Raw genomic sequence first — 13,776 nt, forward strand, 5'->3', positions numbered from 1 at the left:
AGGAGGGAGAGCTGCGCCCACCCTGGCTGATAGCATGGCGCAAATAGGTAGAGTGAATATGGGGTCCCAAAGCAGGTGTGTGTCAGGCCCTTCCGGTTAACGCCAACCTTCCTCTTGCTCCTGCTGGGCATTCGTTTCTGGAGCTCACAGGGTGTGGAGTGGGCAAAGGGGCTGTGGTTTTCTCCCCTTGAATAGCTATGCGATTTTCCCTTTGACTCCTCCATCCCTGGGGAGGGGTCACTGTTTAGAGCCACTGTAGCTTTTCTTCTGTGCCTTGAAGTCAGTACATTTTGAAGTCATCAGCCTCTAAGTGTCAGTGAAATGCAGCATGGCCGGTGTAGCAGTGTGTACTGGAAGAGAAGCTATCCAGAGTTGTGTTGACACTGACTGCTAAAACAAGGTAGCAGCGAGTTCTCCCCGTGTAGAAAAACTAGTTAGAAGTAGCCAGAAAAATCAACTTGCTTCCGAGTCTGCTCACTGACTCACACTACAGTCACTGAGGACAGGGAGCATCTTGAACCTACCTTGGCTACCTAGGAGGCACACCCCAACCCATCATGGTTTGCTGGACTGGTGTCCTTGGTCAGGTGCATTTCAGTGAGATTCCTCAGGCCTCTGACACAGCCATCACCCTAAAACCTGCCGTCTCACACCTCAATACAGGAAGAAGAGTAAGATTATCATCAGAAGATGACAACCCCCTCGTCCCCGTGGGAGAGAGCTGGGTGTGGTGGTGCTTGCTTGTAATCTGGCATTCAGGAGGCAGAGGCAGGCCTATCTCTGATTTAGAGAGTTCCAAGCCAGCTAAGGCTCTGCAGCAAGATGCTGTCTTAAAAAGCAAGGGCAGAAGACACAAAAGCTGACTACTCCCATTCCACTGCAGACGGGAAGTCTCCAGTGTGCAAACTGGGAGGGGCTATTGTGTTTGGATTAGAAGTTTAGGATTCCACCTGCAAACATCTAAACTGTTGGAATGTGAGACCTAGTTACCTAAGCAGGGCGGTGGGAGGAGCCCAGCCAGAGCCACAGCTGCTCAGAGAGCGTGGCCTGGCGATCTGGGGCATGGGCTGGCTCTGCCCAGGGCTGCAAGGGGCTGTGTAGTCTTCCAGAGCAGTGTGCCTCACAGAAGTAGGTAGGAGGACAGAAGCCACATGAAGAAGGTCAGGATCCAGTGCCTTGTATGGCTAGAGGCATGGAGACCTTGTTGGTGGGTGTTGTGCTCACTGGATCCAGCACACCTATCCAGTGGTGGCCACCCTGAAGCAGCCCCTGCCCCTGGACACCTGGGATGCAGAAGACCTCTGCTCTTGTTCTGGGTATCTTGGTTCCAGCCTCCCATTGCTGACCATCTGGAATCCCAAAGCCTGGGTTGGTAGGGTAGGTGACCCGTAGGCATTAGAAGAGACCCCCTTGCTCTAGAGGCTCAGTGGGAGCAGAGAGCAAGTATAGATGGAGTGTGCTACCGCTCTGGAGTCACAAACCTGTGCCCTGTGAACCCCTTCCTGCTAGAGTATCTCAGTTCTGAGCCTGCTGTCATTTTTTCCTTAAAACTGTACAAGCAGCCCGAGGTAACTATTTTTGCTCAGCAGGGCCTGTTATCTGGTTAGGGTCAGGGTCTGTCCCTGGGAAGCACTCCTCGACAGACTGGGGCATGTCCTGTGAAGACTAGAGCTGAAGAGAGCATGGGGTGGCTACGGCCTTACACCACAGACACTTTCCAACCCGTCTCTAGGTCCAGTGCCCTGAGGAGAGCACAGAGAAAAATGAGGCAGAGAAGCAGGCAGACTCAATCTCAGCAGGCTGAGATTGCTTTATTGGAATAGCGAGGGGCGCCAACATTTCCACGGGATAAAGGTTGCGTGTAGAGGGGGTGGGAGGCACACATGTGTGCGTGCACAGACACACAGACACACAGACACACACACACAAACACAGAAGCTGGAAATGGGGGTGGTTTGTTTTCAATACCTGGGCATATTGTTTCTGCAGGTTGAGTAGAACTGAACACACACACACACACACACACACACACACACACACACACACACACTCACGCTGGGAATGGGGTGGTTTGTTTTTGATACTGAGCATATCCTTTCTGTAGATGGAGTGGACTTGTCAGTCTGTGGCCACACCTTTATGCCCAGTACAAGCCTCAATTCCTCATGACCAGGGGCTGTTTATTATCCAGCAAGTACAAGACTAGCTGTAAGGTTTCTAGAACAGCACGTGGCAGGCAGGGTAGTAGGTAAGGAGGGACTCCAAGACTGGGCCAATGCTTGGGTGAGGCTTGGATGTAACCTGTGCTGGGTGGCCTCATGTCCTGGTGCATATGGGCCAGCTCACACTTGATCTCCCTGGATCCAGGCCTGCTCTTATCTGTAGGACTGCAGTAGTCTTTCCCTATTGACCCTTTATCCACTAGGTTTATAAACAGGTATTCCTTGGGGCAGTGGCCTTGGAAGTTGGATTCCTCTTTATAGAATGTATTACTGCCAGACACCTCACTTAGCCTCTGATATCTCTGAATCTACTCAAGCATATGTGATGGTTTGAATGAAAGTGGCCCCCACATGCTCATATATTTGAGTGCTTGGTTCTCAGATGGTGGAACTGTTTGGTAAGGATTAGGAGGTGTGGCCTTGTTGGAAGAGGTATGCCACTTGGGGTGTCTGAGGTTCAAAAGCCAATACCAGGCCCAGTCTCTCTCTCCCTCTCTCCTTTCCTCCTCCCCTCCCTCCCTCCTCCCCTCCCACCCTCCTCCCCTCCCTTCCCTCCCCTCCCTCCCCTCCCCTCCCTCCCTCCTCCCCTCCCTCCCTCCTTCCTTCCCTTCCTTTCCTTCTCTCTCTCTGCCACCATCCTGTGGATCAGATGTGAGCTCACAGCTACTGCTCCAGCACAGTGCCCACCTGCCTGCAGCCATGCTCCCGCCATGTTGATCATGGACTGACCCTCTGAAACTATAAGCAAGCCCCGCCCCCCCCCCAGTTAAATGCTTCCTTTTATAAGTTGCCTTCATCATGGTGTCTCTTCATAGCAATGGACCAGTAACTAAGACAGCATCTCAGGAGCTACGAATGTCCTTGCCCTCTGGGTGGTGAGAGGTCCCAAGATGCTGTCCTTTGAGGATCCATCCCATCCTGGCATACAGCCATCCCTGCATGTCACTGGCCAAAGCTAAGAGGCAAGGTGTCCATTGTTCTAATGTCTAAAGGCACATGAGGAGGGCAGTGTTCAATGCTTTCTCATAGGTCAAGAACCAGAGCTGTCCATCAAGGATGGGGTCAGGCTCACTGCCGTGGATGGCTGTGACTCTGTGGGACAGCAGTTATCACCTTGTCAGTTTGTATAGGATGTTGTCCAGACAGACTTACCTCTTTTTACCCCAGATAGGGTTTCTCTGTGCAGCCCTGGCCTGGAACTCCCTCTGTAGACCAGGCTGGCCTTGAACTCACAGAGATCTACCTGCCTCTGCCTCCCAAGTGCTAGGATCGAAGGTGTGTGTCACCACTGCCTGGCTTGGACTTACCTCCTAAGTGTTAAATATGTTAAGCATTTCCAAAATTTTAATTAATTAGTTAACTAATTAACTAATTAATTCCGAGATATGGTCTTACCTGGAACTGACAGAGATCTGCCTGCCTCTGTGCTCTACCCTGTTTTGTTTTGGTTTTCTATGTAGTCTTGGCTGATCTGAAATTTCACATGAGGACCAGGCTGGCCTTGAACTCACAGAGATCTGCTTACCTCTGTCTCCCCAGTGCTGGAATTAAAGGCCACCATGCAGGAGCTGTCTCTGCCTCTTGAGTGCTTGGATTAAAATGTATTTATTTCCTACATCACTGTTCTCTTTCAAAGGGTCCTTTTTAAAGTTTTTTTTTTTTTAAGTTTTTTTTTTTTTTTTCCGGGCAAGGTGGTGGTGGCACATGCCTTTAATTCCAGCACTCAGGAGCCAGAGGCAGGAGGATCTCTGTGAGTTCGAGACCAGCCTGGTCTACAAGAGCTAGTGCCAGGACAGCCTCAAAAGCCACAGAGAAACTCTGTCTTGAACCCCCCCCCCCAATAAAAAGTAATTTTTTCCTCTTAGTATAAAGAGATCTTTGAAGAAGAAAATATTTCTGGTGTTTGATCACACATCTGCAGAACTATTGGCCCATTCCAAAATCTCTATTACCCACAAAAATTAGGGAACATATATCTAGACACCCTCTTAGGTCCTTCACCACTGGGGCGGCTCCCTCCAAGACCACTGGGAATACTAACATGGAAGGTGGGGAGGACGGAGAAAATGTAAACCTGAACAAGAAAATCCTCCTGGGTCAGACATCCCAGCTGCCAGGGCCCCACCTAGTGATACAGGAGGAGGAGACTTAGTGAAGGGCCAGCTTTTCCTTCTGAGGTTAAGGGAAGTCTGGCTCCTCATTAGGGTACTGCAGCTAAGCCAGGTGACTGGGGTGGGGGTGGGGGTAGGGGGTGGGGCGTAGGGCACCACACCTGAGCCAGTAGGTGAGCTTCTTGGGGATTTAAGTTCAGTTTTCACCGAAGCCACACCCTACCTGGCATGCTGAGAGCAGGCTGTCTCATACTCAAGGCAGTGGGAGATCTTGACAACCGCTGGCTTCCCTGCTCATTGCTGCTCGAGGCTCTGAGCCAGCCAGGATGCTGTCTGTCCTGGGAGGCACACAGAGGTAAGGTGGTATGGCTCTGGGTGGCCAGTGTAGGTGGGCACTTGCTTTCCTTCTAGAATAGTTCAAGAAGTTGGAAATTGACGGGTTTTTGTTTTTGAAAGGAAGTTGGCTTAAATTTGGGGAAATCAGTGCCAATACTTTCATGAAATCAGTCTTTTTAGATTTTGTTTTAGCCTTTTAATTTTTGTGGTACTGAGGATTAAACCCAGGGATTTCCCCCTCAACTTGTGGTTGAAGCCAGCACCCAACCATAGAATTATGTCCCAGGTCTAGCTTCACTTCAGACAGGAGAGCATGTTGGTTTTTTGTTTGTTGTTTTTTGTTTGTTTGTTTTGTTTTTCGAGACAGGGTTTCTCTGTGTAGCTTTGGAGCCTATCCTGGCACTCGCTCTGGAGACCAGGCTGGCCTTGAACTCACAAAGATCCTCCTGCCTCTGCCTCCCGAGTGCTGGGATTAAAGGCGTGTGCTACCAACGCCCGGCAGGAGAGCATTTTGTAATCTGGGAAGCCTGTGCATGAGAAAACTGCACCCCAAGCACAGACATATTGGAGTTGCCTTGATTATTTGGGCTGAAGATTGGCAGGGGGTGGGGGGTGGGGGGCACTGGGGTCAGGGACTTACTGGCTTGGTCCAGTGACTTCTGTCCTGCTCCATGGCTGGGTCCCTGCTTTTTTTGTAAGAAGGTCTGGGCTGTGAGCCCCTGACAGAGTTCCCCTCAGTCACAGCCATGGACATTGTTGGCATATTGCAAACAACAGGTTCAGAGGTTTCCTAGTTCATGAGGGTAAAGGGCACAACCCTCTGTAAGTTTCAGGGCAATCCTTAGCTTGGGGTATACCACACCAGCTTGCCTCTTGGTGGAAGGCCTGCTGAAAACCTGTGCTCCTTCAGGGGAAGTCTCCTTCAGGGACAGAACTGCTCATGGGGGCCTGTGTGACCTTGTGAATGGTATGTATCTCCACATGGGGTTGAAGAGGCCATGGAGCCTGTGTGCTTGTGGACAGCTGTCACTCACAATAGGCTATTGAATTCCAGTCTGGGGGCTGGCTTTGCAGAGGAGTGGGTAAAATCAGGGAGACTGGCTACAGTTTGCTACATGGGGCCGCATGTGGGTAGGATGAGAACTGAGGCTGAGTGTGCCTATGCTTCTTGTGTGACAGTTTTTTTCTGGGAGACACAACATGTCAATTCACCCCAGACAGGGGGCCCAAGACAGACTAAAGTAGGGATTCTGGCAAAGTCCAACTTGATAAACCAATGAGTTTTATCTGGGTCACAGGAATTTATTATAGGTGAGGGGTTATTTACAGGAGTAGAAATGACCCAAGGCAGCTGTATCACCAAAGTCCACCCCAGCGTGGGTGACAGCTCACAAGGCTGGGAACCTGGAGCCTGCAGCACAGCTGCAGGCAGCTCAACAGTTTGGAGAGTGTCCTTTCCAGGAATCACAGGAAACCCTGGCTTGTGATTCAAACAGGCCCTGGAGTCTAATGGCTAGTTCCCAAGTAGATGGCAAATCGTTTTGCTTGTGGAGGTCACCTGACATATTGTAGACCCGTGTCCATGGGACCTGACTGGCTGAGAGCTAAATGACCCCTCCTGCAGCCAGATCTCAGGGTGGAGGGGAGACATGGAGGAGAGGAACCCATTCTGATAGGAATGACAGTCCTTGGAGTTTCCATGTCAATTGTGGAACCACCCTCCCATTGCAAGAGACTAACAAGAAGAGGACTGTTACTATTGTCTATGGGTCTACCTGCCTACCTTTTAGAAGGTGTTCATGTGTGGCACTTGGAACTCTTTGGTCCTTCTGGATGCATGCTCTGGGTCTCCAGGTGGTCCTAAATTGGTCTCACCTCCTATACTGGTGAGTATAGGCAGCCTACCCATTGACTAGCATGGCAGGAAGCCCCCGGGGCTGACAGTTTGTCTCCAAGGCCAGTGCCAGATAGGTTGAGGGTGGGGTGGAGGAGCCAGAGCTGGGAAGAGCAGAGCTCTAGGCACTGGGAAGGTGTGTGGCAAATACATTCTTACAAGTAGCTTTGCTTCTTGGCTCTCTGCCTAGGTATCTCAGACTGGGCAGGGTTTAACACCAGAGCGTCTAGGGGGGCCAGATTAAAACTGTGCAGAGTTTTCTAATACTCCCAGGACGTCAAACCATTTGCTGCTTCTGGTAGCAATCCTTGTTGCACAGTGCTTGGCCACCAGCAGGAGCTAGCCCACCCCTGTTCTCTGGGCTCTACAGGCAGATGTCATGACTACTGTTTCTCTCTAAATCATGTTGGGCTCTATGAGAGTTAGGGCCTCAGTCTTTCACAGATTCTCCAGTGAAGGCTAGGTGGGGTGGGGTGGCGGGACCAGGTGCTTGGGTAAAAAGATTTGACAGTTTGGTCTGGAGTCATTCTCTGTAAAGTGTTGTTTGTCCTGGTAGCTTACCAGAGCCTGACAGCCACACTGGGAAAGGGAACTAGAACATTCCACTGGAGAAGTGAACTGGACATTCTGGGGACTCTCTTCTCCAGGAAGCAACTGTCTCACCCGCCTCCCTCCTCTATTCCAGCTAACCTATTTATTAAAATCACCCAAGCCTGACATGGGTGACTTAGTAGCAGGTAAGGTGACATTGCTGATGTTCAGATGGTCTCTGTCCCTGCTTTGGTGGGTGAAGCAACTGGATCGCAAAGTTCACCATACCAAGCAGGCCAGAGGAGGGAGGGGTTTCATGGTCCCCAATGCCATGTCCTTATCTTGGTGGAAAGGTCTTGATTCTAAGAGCTGATTGAGACGCTTGAGCTGTGGAGGAAGGGGACTTGGAGGGCTTGAGAGGACGCCTGGGGGACCAGGTTCTAGGCAAAGACCTTAGGTTATGGCCTCCATCTAAGGATAGAATAGACAAAGGCTTGGGACTGTCTAGGAGTGGCAAATGGTGTCCATATAGGCATGCTTGGGAATCATGGGAAATGTGCCCCTCATGTCCATATTCTTTTTTTGAGGGGGTGTGGATTTTCAAGACAGTGTTTCTCTGTGTAACAGCCCTGGTTGTCCTGGAGCTCACTTTGTAGACCAGGCTTGCCTTGAACCTACAGAGATCCACCTGTCTCTGCCTCCCAGGTTCTGGGATTAAAGGCGTGTGCTACCATGAGGGGCCATACCCATGTTCTTGACATGCACAGTCCTTGGTCCTCAGACTAGAAGACCCAACAGCACCAATGTCATTCTGAGTTTGTCCAAGACCCAGCTGGAAACTGAGGCAGCCACTAGTACAAGTTTACTGGCTTCACCTATAGAAAAGTTAGGGCTAGCCAAATAACTCAGGAGGTGAAAGTGCTTCCTAGCCAGCCTGACAACTTGAGTTTAGTTCCCAGGATCCATGTGGTGGAAGGAGAGAGCTGACTCCTGCAGACTGCCCCGACCTTCATGCATGCATACATATGGACAATAAATAAATAGATAAATAAATAAATAATAAATGTTGTAAAATTTTTAAAGGAAAAATAAATGTCTCCTATCATTGCAGCTGGAAGCTGGCTTGGGACTTGGAGCCAGGTGCTAGATGGTCTCATGACATATATTCAGGGAGATGGATGTCCTGGTAAAACAGGGATGGGTTTGTGAAGCTGGCAGAAGCTTGCAAAGGTTTTAGAAACACAACCATCTTGAGGGGGTGGCAGAAGGACTCACAGTGGAAAGATTTAGTTGTTTGTTTGTTTGTTTGTTTGTTTGTTTTTTGAGACAGGGTTTCTCTGTGTAGCTCTGGCTGTCCTGGAACTCACTCTGTAGACCAGGCTGGTCTTGAACTCAGAGATTCACCTGCCTCTTGGGTGCTGGGATTAAAAAATGTGGATGGACACCGTTTTGCTCACAGTGGAAAGTTTAGGTCAATGCTCTGAGAAAGAAGGAAAGAGTTCCTTTTGCTTTCTGCACATGAGAATCAAGATTTATTTTTTTAAAAAAAATTAAGTTCCTGTTCGTCCTCATGCAGAGGACTGGGCTGGGTTCTGGATCTTGGACTATGGCTGCCCTGGCCCCAGCTCAGGCAGAGAAGGTTTGTGGAGGGTTGTGGGCTGTGTTGACGCACAAGCAGGTGGTGGGCTTGGTACCCTCTTTAGTTTGTGATTTGGGAGCCCTGCACCTTAGGCTGTCTTTGTAAAGGCTCATTCCTGATAAACCATATGACAGATGGTTAGTGGGTGCTGGAATTTTATGAGTCTGAGAGGAGGCCCGTAAAAGGCAGCAAGTTTAAGGAAGAAGTTTTCTGTGGAAGAACTGATAGCCAGGGAAGAGCAGAAGGTGAGCTGTCATCTGGCTGTGTTCTTCACTGTCCTTATCAGGTGGGGGTTGTATTCTAACTAACTATATGAGGCTGTGGACTGTCTGGCCTCGTACAGCCACCTCCCCAGGGAGTGCTAACCATGATGACACAAGAAACTATTGACTTGAGGTGGCCTACTTTGGTCTTGGGAAGACTTATGCCCTCTAACTCAGTGAGTTAGTCCTTGCTAGGTCTTGCCTTGTATGCAAGCTCGGCCTGGAAGGTTTGGCCCTGTTCCCGCTCTCCTTCTCTTCTGACCTAGACCAGCAGGTCATTCTTCAGGGACTGGTCCCTGAGGGGAATGCTTGGGGATGAGAAAATGAAGAAGGCAGGAAAGTTGGAAGCAGGAGATCTTGCATAAACTGATGGATCGTGACAAGCAAGTTTGTAAAGAAGTACAGCATCTTATTTATTGTTTGTAGGGGGACGTTGCACAGAGTCAGCAGAAGGCTATCATACAACGGGACAAAGTGAGCAAGGAGGTCTCGGCAATGTTGCGCAAAGGGAACATTGGCTATCTCAAGCGCTCCCAATGCCACAGAGCAGCACTCTGTGGCACTGAGGCTGAGAACCACAGCCCTTCAAGGAGGGGAAAAACAGAGTTCCCAGGATCTGAAACCATAGCTCCTTCAAGGTCCTGGCCTCAGGTCTTTACTGGTCTTGCCAAGTATGTTCTGGTTTTAGACAACGGACTGACTCTTGAAATACACAGCACTATGGATCCATAGCTGAGCCTCCAGCCACAGGGTATTAGTGGGTTTTCACATATGGGAGAGAGGTGGGTATGTTACAGGTCCCTCCCTGCCTGCCACTATGAGTCTTCTCTCAAAGGGTACACGGTGGAGAGGTGGTCAGGCAGCATCCACCTGGGAAGGACAGCTGCCTTGGGACAGGTGAGGACACTTGCTTGCTCTGCACATAGAAATTGTGACCATCCTGTAGCCTCTCAGGGTGAGCATCCGAAACTCGTGCAGCCATCAGCAAAGCTAAGAGAGGATGCCCAGGCCCAGGCAGGTGCTGGAGACAGCTCTCAGAGACCTGGAATCCTAACTTACCAATTCTGCTGCCCACTTAAACTGTGGGCACCATCTGTTTTATGCCATGTGGTGTGTGGGGCACAGGAGAGTTCCAGAACCTCCCGGTATCTATCCCAGTGTCCTCCCAGAGTTTATCAGAGAGTACAAAAATCCCATCAAGATCCTGTTTCTAGGAAAGAGAGGGGCCAGTGGGATGCTTGGGAGCCTGGGAAGCAGGTGCCTTCTCACAGAGCAAACAGCGAGTCTGATCACTGGAAAACCAGACCCAGACACTGAGAAGTGGACACACCTCGGGTGCATAGGTGGGAATTGCTAAAGGGGCAGGAAAACAACCTCAAACCAAGATCTCTGAGTCCAGGAAGAGATGGTTTTCTAACACTCTACTGCATGTCCAGGGGTGTCCTGGGTTGACAGAGCCTATGAATCAGGACCCAGCAGAGGCCTGCCCTCCAGGCAGCTCTGGAACCCCAGTATACATTTCACTGTGGCTTGAGGCAGAGGCAGAGCAGCAACAAATCCTCTGAAATGCTTCAGCAGGAAGAATGCCAGCACACGCCCTCTCCATTCCAAGATGTCCACGTGCTAGCCAGCCGGCTGCCTGATGTAGCCCCTCCCCACACAGGGAGGCTTAAGCAGGAACAGTCCTTTTGTTGATTTGGAAGCTAGAGACTGTGAGAAGGAATTGTGGTATGTGTGTATGTTGTGTGTGTGGTGTGTGTGTTTTCCTGGGGAGGGAGCTCTCTTGGGCTTGAAAACATCACCTCTCTTTGTCTTTACAGGATAGGCTGGGTGGATAGAGGAAGCAAGCTCTGTGGCTGTCTTCTCATCAGGACATTAGTCCCGATGTCCCCATTACTGTTCTTAATAGGACGCTATCGTTTTCCAATGTCCATCTCAAACTGCTTTCCTATTGGGGTCTGGGGCCTTAGCATGGGGCTCAGTCCTTGCATCTAATCTGCAATATGCCCTTTGCAGTTCAGGGGCTGGGGAGGGCCCTTAAGCTCCCAGCCCTAGGTGCTCCAGGTCTGAGATGAGCAGGCCTGGGTACCCTTCTGGCTTGCAGGTTGTCACAGGACTCCTAGTTGAGCAGTGGGTGGGGCTGTGTATCCAAGCGGCACTGAGCTGGTACTGCCCACAGGTCCTTCCAGGTGGTACTCTTCTTCCTGGTGCTGGTTGTGTTCCTGATGGTTGGCTTCCTGCATGTGGACTTCCAACTGCTTACACCGTAAGTCCTGTGCAGGCCTCATGCTTTGGGAGGCTCTTCCCCTGCGACCCCAAGAGCAGTGACAAGACCCACCCTGCTTTCTTTAAGAGCACCAGCACTCACTTCCCCACTGAGGCTCAGTGTCCTCTCTGAGAGAAAGTGGTGAGCTAGGCTTCTTCTGGGCCTGTCTCCGGTAATGACAAGCCCACTGGGAAGGCTTCTGAGGAGGCTCTGGGAGGCAGGCTTGGCCTGGCCAGCCTGGCTGGGGAAAGGGACTGAGCAGAGCTGGGTCTACAGTAGGAACCTTGAGAAGGCTACCTCCTGGCCTACAGAAATGGCCTGGCTTCTAGCATGGCTTCTGGGTGGTGAGGTCACAAATGTACTCCTTTGTCACCAGGCCCCAGAACACTTTCTCCCCTGCCTGCCAGGTCTACATCATCCAGAGAGCGGCCATCTATGCCCACTTGCACAACCAACAGGAATCTCCTCAGGATTCTGGCTGGGATGGTCTTCCTTTCATGTCCTTCATGCAGCCTCTGGTTGGATTTGTATGAAAGGGAGGGGTAAATTGTCCTCTGAAAAAAACACACTGTCCCAAGGGTCACTAGATCCTGCCCCTCACCACTCTTGTTAATCTTATTGGCCTCCGTTAACACAAGAAGGTGTGGTCTGGAGAAATGGCTCAAAGAGCATTGGCTGCTCTTCCAGAGGACCAGGGTTCAATTCCCAGCACCCAGACGGCAGCTCACAACTGCCTGTAACTCAAGTTTCAGTGGATCTGACTCCTTCACACAGACATACATGTAGGCCAAAATACTGATGGTGCCTGGTGACCCAGGCCACCTGGGTACATCCCAACATTTGTTAGGCTGGCTGAGGTCACAGGGTCACTGACACACAGGGTGCCCTGGGAGACAGACAGCAGGTTTGGGGTCCTGGGGAATGCTTGGGGGTCTGAGGTATGAGTTTATGGCTTTCATGAGAACAGAAAGTGGAAAAAGGCACAGCTGATGAGGCTGACTTGCAAGGTGAAGATCATATCTGTCACAGGCAATTCCCCTGAAGTGTAGAGCTGAGATGGGGACACAACACTGGGACACAGTGAGAAGAGATAGTATAGGGACCCCATGTTGACGGGTGCTGCTTGGATGTTGTTGGGGGTCTGCAGCCCCTTTATTGATGGTGGCTGCACGGTCTCTCTTGTCTGTCCAGGGACAAGGCCCAGGAGCCGCCAGTCACCAACCTCATGTTCCTGAAGACGCATAAGACAGCCAGCAGTACCATGCTCAATATCCTCTACCGCTTTTCCGAATCTCACAACCTGTCCGTAGCGCTGCCCAGGGGCTCCAGCTTGCATCTGGGTTACCCCTGGCTTTTTGTGACCCGGTATGTGGAGGGCATGAAGCAGGATGGCAGCCAGAATCATCACTTCAACCTCATGTGTAACCACCTGCGTTTCAATTTCCCTGAGGTGTGAAAGGTGGAGGTGGGGAAACGGGAGGGCTGGCTGGAGTTTGCCTTGCTCGGGGCCATGGGTGTGTGCAACTATGGTGCTTACAGGGGTGGAGATAGGGGCGGGTGCCGAGTCATTCGGTGGAGGAGTTTGAAGGTGGACGGTTTGGAGGGCCTGCCCGTAGATCCACCCTGTCTTCAAGCCGCCAGTGGCTCTTGGCAGGAGATGTGTAGCCCCAGCTCTTGGGGGAATCCCAACCCTCTCTCACATCCCTCAATTTCTGGTTCTGGAAGAACATGCTGGGCTTTTGTTGCCCTGAACCTTTGCATTGCTCCTGTGGTGTACGGAAGAGGCCCCGCTCTGTTCCCTGGAGCAGGGACAGGTGGGAGTTGGGGGCTTTGGGGGCAGCTGTATAGTCCATCTAACACAGGAATCTCAGTGTCCCATCTTCTTCGCCAAATAGGTGCAGAAAGTCATGCCCAATGACACTTTCTACCTGTCCATCCTACGGAACCCGGTTTTCCAGCTGGAATCTTCCTTCATCTACTTCAAGGACTATGCGCCTGCCTTCCAGGGAGTCAAGAGCCTGGACCAGTTCCTGGCAGATCCGTGGAAGTACTACAATGCCAGTGTGGGCCTGAAAAATGTCTTCGCAAAAAACAACATGTGGTTTGACTTTGGCTTCGACAACAACGCGCGGGCTGACGTGGACTACGTTCGCACGTGCCTCTCGGAGGTGGAGCGCCAGTTCCATCTGGTGCTGATTGCAGACCACTTCGATGAGTCCATGGTGCTGCTGCGCAGACGGCTGCGCTGGCAGCTCGATGACGTGGTATCCTTCAAGGTGAATGCGCGCAGCCCTCGTACCGTCTCACGCTTGACGGAGGAGAGCCAGGAGCGAGCCAAGCGCTGGTGTGAGCTGGACTGGCAGCTCTACCAGCACTTCAACCGCACGTTTTGGGCCCAGCTGCACGCGGAGGTAAGCCCGCGGCAGCTCAGGAAAGAGCTGGAGCAGCTGCGGGCGAGGCGTCGCGAGCTCACCGCCCTGTGTCTTCAGGACCCCGAGCACAAGAACAACACGC

General features: G+C 51.4%; 1 protein-coding gene across 1 annotated transcript in view; it reads left to right on the top strand.

Moving 5' to 3' along the window:
- The first annotated feature begins 4,659 nt into the window (after positions 1-4,659).
- Gal3st2 (galactose-3-O-sulfotransferase 2) overlaps positions 4,660-13,776 on the top strand; it is a 9,559-nt gene continuing 442 nt past the window's right edge. The window contains exons 1-4 of the mRNA XM_027397697.2: positions 4,660-4,688; positions 11,176-11,262; positions 12,454-12,712; positions 13,158-13,776. The exon at positions 13,158-13,776 is cut by the window's right edge and continues 442 nt beyond it. Coding sequence (XP_027253498.1) covers positions 4,660-4,688; positions 11,176-11,262; positions 12,454-12,712; positions 13,158-13,776 — 994 coding nt within the window. The remainder of the gene's footprint in view (positions 4,689-11,175; positions 11,263-12,453; positions 12,713-13,157) is intronic.

Source organism: Cricetulus griseus, chromosome 2 (genome assembly GCF_003668045.3).
Source record: "Cricetulus griseus strain 17A/GY chromosome 2, alternate assembly CriGri-PICRH-1.0, whole genome shotgun sequence".
Classification (NCBI taxonomy): domain Eukaryota; kingdom Metazoa; phylum Chordata; class Mammalia; order Rodentia; family Cricetidae; genus Cricetulus; species Cricetulus griseus.